Here is a 7,786-nt window from a genome sequence, read left to right as displayed (position 1 = left end):
TTGAGCAGATGGACAATCCATGGGACATCTTTAAAATCTGCCACTCAAGATTTTAGTTTTCATTTAATTCATCGCTGCTAACCCCTGTGCTTGTGAAGCACTTCAAGAACCAAGACAAAGACAACTGTTCCTTGCCCATTGTTCATAGTGCTGTTAGCACATTTACGGTTCACTGCTGTCAAAATCCAGTTACAAAAATGTGAGGTGATAAGAGTTATGCACTCATCTATTCTGAAATAATAATCATGGTCCTAAATTCTAACATCAATACTTAGGAAGACATCAATTTCCCAAAAGACCTCTCAGCAGTATTAAAGTGTTTTCTATTGCTGTGCACACATAAATTTTAATGTTTCTGTTTCTTAATTGTATTTGAACTACTGTCAGTAATTGAAACTTAACTATATATATGAATGATTCAGTGGAGCCAGAATACAGAAATTACAAAAATGCAACAGCAACAACAATTAATGTGAAGCCATGCAAATGACATGGCAGTTAGCAAGTATTTTATGTAGCTACATTAATGGTGGAATATGTTAGAGCAGATTACAATCCTTTTCCTGGGTTTATTAAGAATGCCACACCTGCTCATAACTGTCCTGATTTTTAATGCTCCGATGGGGCTTAAAGGGATACAAACACTTGGTTGTATCTCTAATGAACCTGTAACATGAATATGCTACAAACAACTCGCTCTGTGATTGTAAAGTGATCACAGTTACGAGCCGGTGTGGCTTATAGTCTGGTCTGGGCCTCTGGGATATAGATCTCGATGCTGTCCGCACTCTCTGTGGCAGAGTTCTGTCGCACAGATGCTGCCCGTTTGGCAGCCATCAGGCGCTTCCGTGCCTCCTGCCTCTGTTTCTCAGTGGCTTCCAGCGATTTCTCACGTTTGAGGGGAACTTGACCCTTTGGCGGTTTCTTTGGCACGGGAGGGGGAATCCTTTTCTCCTGCAGTAAGAAATACAGTAGTATGTGAGTGACTTAGAAATGATTCTCTTCTTCAGCTCGGTGTAACAAATCACAGCGACACCATTTCACACAATTATTAGATGCATACAGCACCTGGCAACATTGTTGCTCTCCCTTTAAGAAAACGTATCAAGTCATTATCAAAAATTACTCACTTTATAGAGCAAGAATTGACACCAGCATATAACCAATTCACACAACAATTATCTTTCTCACTGTTGCCCAGTTACACCATATCATTATGATATCTCAAGAAAGGGAGGAAGAATGAAGCACAGAATGTTCTTGTAGCTCTGCAGCCTTGTACTCAACTTCAGATTCTTGGGAAGTAATAGTGAAGTCAGAAATAGTATTTTACAATTAAGCAAACAAACTTGAGCATTAACTGGTCAGACTATTTGTCATGTTTCTTAATTATTTGTTTAAATTCAACCTTAGCTCATTGGTAGCACCCTGAGCCAGGTTATTGAAGATGCCAGAGATTTCAGCATATAATCCAGTTTGACACTTCAGTGCGGTGTTGAAGGAGTGCTGCACTCACTATCTGTTGACGGCGGCCAAGTATCAGATGACACATTAAACTGAGGCCCTGTTTGGTCTCTTGGGTGAATGTAAATAAGACCATGGCATTAGTCGGAGAGCAAAGGAGTTCTCCCAGAACCCTGGTCAGCATTTATCTTTCAACCAAAATCACTAAAAGAGGGTATCCATTCATGCCTCTCTTGTATTCTTGTGAGATCTTGCTATGCAAAAATTGACTGCTGCTATATTACAGGGTGGCACGATGGTTAGCACTGCTCCCTCACAGCAACAGGGAGCCAAGTTCGATTCCCGGCTTGGATCACTCTCTGTGTGGAGTCTGCATGTTCTCCCTGTGTCTGCATGGGTTTCCTCTGGGTGCTCCACAGCTTACCAGAACTAGGGGCCAAAGCTTCAAAATGAGGGTGAGCAGATTTAGGACTGAGTTGAGGAGGAACTTCTTTACCCAAAGGGTTGGGAATCTGTGGAATTCCCTGCCCAGCGAAGCAGTTGAGGCTATCTCGTTGAATGTTTTTAAGGCAAAGATAGATTTTTGAACAGTAAAGGAATTAAGGGTTATGGTGAGCGGGCGGGTAAGTTGAGCTGAGTCCACGAAAAGATCAGCCATGATCTTATTGAATGACAGAGCAGGCTCGAGGGGCCAAATGGCCTATTCCTGCTCCTAGTTCTTATGTTCCAGTTTCGTACCACAGTCCACAGGTGTATTGTCTTGGCCATTAGGTGGTTAGGTGGTTAGGTGTATTGGCCATGCTAAATTCTTCTTCAGTGTACCCGAACAGGTGCTGGAGTGTGGCCACTAGGGGATTTTCACAGTAACTTCATTGCGGTGTTGTAAACCTACTTGTGACACTAATAGATAAACCTAAAAAGCAGTGACTACATTTCAAAAGTAGTTAACAGGCTGTGATGTGTTCTGGGATGTCCTGTGGTTCTGAAACGAGCTGTGTGTAGAACATAGAACATAGAAAGCCACAGCACAAACAGGCCCTTCGGCCCACAAGTTGCGCTGATCATATCCCTACCTCTAGGCCTATCTATAGCCCTCAATCCCATTAAATCCCATGTACTCATCCAGAAGTCTCTTAAAAGACCCCAACGAGTTTGCCTCCACCACCACCGACATCAGCCGATTCCACTCACCCACCACCCTCTGAGTGAAAAACTTACCCCTGACATCTCCTCTGTACCTACCCCCCAGCACCTTAAACCTGTGTCCTCTCGTAGCAACCATTTCAGCCCTTGGAAATAGCCTCTGAGAGTCTACCCTATCCAGACCTCTCAACATCTTGTAAACCTCTATCAGGTCACCTCTCATCCTTCGTCTCTCCAGGGAGAAGAGACCAAGCTCCCTCAACCTATCCTCATAAGGCATGCCCCCCAATCCAGGCAACATCCTTCTAAATCTCCTCTGCACCCTTTCAATGGCTTCAACATCTTTCCTGTAATGAGGTGACCAGAACTGCGCGCAGTACTCCAAGTGGGGTCTAACCAGGGTCCTATAAAGCTGCAGCATTATCTCCCGACTCCTAAACTCAATCCCTCGATTAATGAAGGCTGGTACGCCGTACGCCTTCTTGACCGCATCCTCCACCTGCGAGGCCGATTTAAGAGTCCTATGGACCCGGACCCCAAGGTCCTTCTGATCCTCTACACTGCTAAGAATGGTACCCTTCATATTATACTGCTGCTTCATCCCATTGGATCTGCCAAAATGGATCACTACACACTTATCCGGGTTGAAGTCCATCTGCCACTTCTCCGCCCAGTCTTGCATTCTATCTATGTCTCGCTGCAACTTCTGACATCCCTCCAAACTATCCACAACACCACCTACCTTGGTGTCGTCAGCAAACTTACCAACCCATCCCTCCACTTCCTCATCCAGGTCATTTATGAAAATGACAACAGTAAATAGAAGTCTGTTCCTCTCCTATTCAGAACTGTTGCTCCAGAGTCACAGCTCTATAACAGTAGAATTCTTTCTGCAAGTTTAATTTTCTCTCCTCTCCTAACTTGGTCTGGTTCCATGGGTACAATACCAACAACTAAATAGTATCTTTCCAAAGCAGGAAGGAACATGACAGATAGTCTGATCGGGTAATGCTCATGTTTGTTTGCTGAACTGTAAAATACTGTTCTTGACTTAACTATTATTTCCCAAGAATGTGAAGTTGAGTACAAGGCTGCAGAGCTACAGGTACACTCTGTGCTTCATTCTTCCTCCCTTTCTTGAGATATCATAATGATATATTTGCCAAGTGTCAATCTACACCGTGACTGTTGACAGACTATTTGATAATTCCAGGGGTGGGGGGGGGAATTTCAGCTCAATTAAATTTTGTCATCTTCATCCGTTAACAGCCAACATCAGTTACCAGATCACAATCGAATATAGGAGCACTAACCAATTCTTCCCAACCCCAGCCCAAGGAAATGATGACGCCAACTGTAGTACCGTACTCCTACAAATAAAAAACAGAAGATTCAGGAAACATTCAGCAGGCCAGGCAGAATCTGTGGAGTGAGAAACAAAGGGTTATGGTTCCTCTTCCCACACCCCCCATGTTTACCAGAATTTCACGCCACGGATGAGGCTCGCAGATCCACATTCTCCGTTGGCCTCGGGCGGGATCTTATGAGCCTCGGGCAGGCGAGGCGGTAGAATTCCGGCACTTATTTCTGTTATCTAGATCCCAAGGATCTAATTCCTTCCTAGTTCTCATCTACATGCTGCTCCTCAGTGATATTATCCAAAAACACAGCACGAGTTTCCCCATGTGCATTGAAGATGCCAGTTCCATCTCACAACCAACTTTCTCAACTGTTCGTCTGATATTCAGTGCTGGGTGAGCAGAAATTATCCCCAGGGAAAGGTTGGCAAGTGACAAACCATTGTTTTTCAGCACTGTCACAAATTTCCATTTCTGACTCCATCCCGGTCTCTGGCAACTTACTGATGCTGAACCAGAGTGTTTGACTCTGAGACAAAGTTCCGATCCCATATCTGCACCATCACCAAAACCACCTCCATAACATTGCACAAAGCTCTTCTGATCTCGGCTGAACCAGGTTTTATTTTCTCTAGACTTGATCATTATAATCCACTCCTTGCTGGCCTCCCATGTTCTACCCTCCCTAAAGTCAGATTTCCGTTCCAAGGGTTGGGTGAAAATGGGATTGGCAGTTGCCACCCCAGAAGGAGTTCAGAAGCTACCAGATGCAGAGGCGGGGATTGGACGAAAGGTTGGCCTCAGTGCCCTTGCACTTTATTGAAGCAATGAAAAAAAAACAGCCCTCATCCCCATACATTCCCTATGTCCCAATCTATGCCAATCCATGCTGCCTCATGCCCCCTATCCATGTCCATAGCCCTGTTATCTTGTCCAATGCCAACCTTTGCCCCTCCACCAATCCCCATCGTCTTTCATATCCTCCAAGTCAATCTGTGCCCTCTACACTTGCCTTTTACAGCACCGTTACCAACTTAGTGACAGCTCTTGACAATCCATGACTCTCATCCACCACTCTTTGCCTCCATGCCAACTCATCCAGTATCCAACATGGAAAGACCTCAGGACTTATGCTGAGATTAAACAGAGTTCTTAACTGTTTATTAATGAATTCACTATTTCAAAAAATAACATTCTCATTGATAAAAATCCATTCACTATATCTGATTTTGATTTGATTTATTATTGTCGCACGTATTGGTATTCAGTGAAAAGTATTGTTTCTTGTGTGCTTTACAGACAAAGCATACCGTTCATAGAGATGGAAAGGAGAGAGTGAAGAATGTAGTGTTACAGTCATTGCTAGGGTGCAGAGAAAGATCAATGTAATATGAGGTAGGTCCATTCAAAAGTCTGAAATCAGCAGGGAAGAAGCTGTTTTTGAGTTGGTTGGTACATGTCCTCAGACTTTTGTATTTTTTTCCCCGATGGAACAAGGTGGAAGAGAGAATGTCCAGGTGCGTGGGGTCCTTAATTATGCTGGCTGCTTTTCCGAGGCAGCGGGAAGTGTGGATAGAGTCAATGGATGAGAGGCTGGTTTGCGTGATGGATTGGGCTACATTCATGAGCCTTTGTAGTTTTTTGTGGCATTGGAGAGAGCAGGAGACATACCAAGCTGTGATACAACCAGCAAGAATGCTTTCTATGGTACATCTGTAAATGTTGGTGAAAGTCGTAGCTGACATGCCAAATTTCCTTAGTCTTCTGAGAAAGTAGAGGCGTTGGTGGGCTTTCTTAACTATAATGTTGGCATGGGGGGACCAGGACAGGTTGTTGGTGATCTGGACACCTAGAAACTTGAAGTTCTCGACTATTTCCACTTTGTCCCCCTTGCGATGTAGACAGGGGCATGTTCTCCTCTACGTTTCCTGAAGTCGAGGACTATCTCTTTCGCTTTGTTGACATTCAGGGAGAGATTATTATCGTCGCACCAGTTCACCAGATTCTCTATCTCATTCCTGTACTCTGTCTCGTCATTGTTTGAGATCTGACCCACTACGGTGGTGTCGTCAGCAAACTTGAGAATCGAGTTGGAGGAGAATTTGGCCGCATAGTCATAGGTGTATGAGGAGTATATTAAACGGTTGAGGACAAAAACTGAGGATGATCGTGGAGGAGGTGTTGTTGCCTAGCCTTTACTGATTGTGGTCTGTGGATTAGGAAGTCCAGGATCCAGTCGTAGAGGGAGGAGCCGAGCCCCAGGCCATGGAGTTTGGAGATGAGATTTGTAGAAATAGTGGTGTTAAAGGCTGAGCTGTAGTCTATGAATAGGAGTCTGACAAAAGTGTCCTTGTTATCTAGGTGTTCCAGGGCTGGGTGCAGGGCCAGGGAGATGGCGTTTGCTGTGGACTTGTTGTGGTGGTAGGTGAACTGTAGTGGATCCAGGCAATCTGGGAGGCTGGAATTGATTTGTGCCATGACTAACCTTTCGAAGCACTTCATAAGGATGGATATCAGAGCCACCGGACGATAGTCATTAAGTCATGCTGCCTGGCTTTTCTTTGGTACCAGAATGATGGTTGTCTCCTTGAAGCAGATAGGGACCTCAGATTGGTGCAAAGAGAGGTTAAAGATGTCTGAGGATATTTAACTCTCTTTGAATATAAATCCTTGTTTTTATAAATGCCACTTCAAAGACTTTATAAATATTGGGTGGCGTAAATAAAAATGTGAAGTCTTACAACACCAGGTTAAAGTCCAACAGGTTTATTTGGCATCACGAGCTTTCAAAGCGCTGCTCTTTCACTTGAGGAAGGAGCAGTGCTCCGAAAGCTCGTGATACCAAATAAACCTGTTGGACTTTAACCTGGTGTTGTGAGACTTCTTACTGTGCCCACCCCAGTTTAATGCCAGCATCTCCACATCACAAATTTAATTGAGTTTTTTGAAGGGGTAACCAAGAAGGTAGATGAGGGCAGTGCAGTTGATGTTGTCCACATAGACCTTAGCAAGGCCTTTGACAAGGTAGCGCATGGTAGGTTGTTGCATAAAGTTAAATCTCACGGGGTCCAGGGTGAGGTATCTAAATGGATACAAAATTGGCTTCTTGACAGAAGCCAGAGGGTGGTTGTAGAGAGTTGTTTTTCAAACTGGAGGCCTGTGACCAGCGGTGTGCCTCAGGGATCAATGCTGGGCCCACTGTTATTTGTCATTTATATGAATGATTTGGATGAGAATATAGGGGGCATGGTTAGTAAGTTTGCAGATGACACCAAGATTGGTGGCATAGTGGGCAGCGAAGAAAGTTATCTCCAATTGCAACGGGATCTTGATCAATTGGGCCAGTGGGCTGACGAATGGCAGATGGAGTTTAATTTAGACAAATGCGAGGTGATGCATTTTGGTAGGTTGAACCAGGGCAGGACTTGCTCAGTTAATGGTAGGGCGTTGGGGCGAGTTACAGAACAAAGAGATCTAGGGGTACATATTCATAGCTCCTTGAAAGTGGAGTCATAGGTGGACAGAGTGGTGAAGAAGGCATTCGGCATGCTTGGTTTCATCGGTCAGAACATTGAGTACAGGAGTTGGGACGTCTTGTTGAAGTTATACAAGACATTGGTAAGGCCACACTTGGAATACTGTGTGCAATTCTGGTCACCCTATTATAGAAAGGATATTATTAAACTAGAAAGAGTGCAGAAAAGATTCACTAGGATGCTACCGGGACTTGATGGATTGAGTTATAAGGAGAGGCTGAATAGACTGGGACTTTTTTCACTGGAGCATAGGAGGCTGAGCGTATAGAGGTCTATAAAATAATG

The 7,786-nt window shown here is 44.3% G+C and overlaps 1 protein-coding gene across 2 annotated transcripts in view; it reads right to left on the bottom strand.

Annotated features, from left to right (window-relative positions):
- Positions 1 to 436: 436 nt before the first annotated feature.
- Positions 437 to 7,786, bottom strand: part of dlgap1a (discs, large (Drosophila) homolog-associated protein 1a) — a 188,807-nt gene continuing 181,457 nt past the window's right edge. For both annotated transcript variants that reach the window (XM_078216067.1, XM_078216065.1), the window contains one exon: positions 437 to 954. In XM_078216067.1, the coding sequence (XP_078072193.1) occupies positions 739 to 954 (216 nt within the window). In that variant the 3' untranslated portion in view covers positions 437 to 738. The remainder of the gene's footprint in view (positions 955 to 7,786) is intronic.

This window comes from Mustelus asterias, chromosome 7 (genome assembly GCF_964213995.1).
Source record: "Mustelus asterias chromosome 7, sMusAst1.hap1.1, whole genome shotgun sequence".
NCBI lineage: Eukaryota > Metazoa > Chordata > Chondrichthyes > Carcharhiniformes > Triakidae > Mustelus > Mustelus asterias.
Note: the sequence above shows the minus strand (reverse complement) of the source record. Positions and strands in the feature narration are given on the sequence as shown.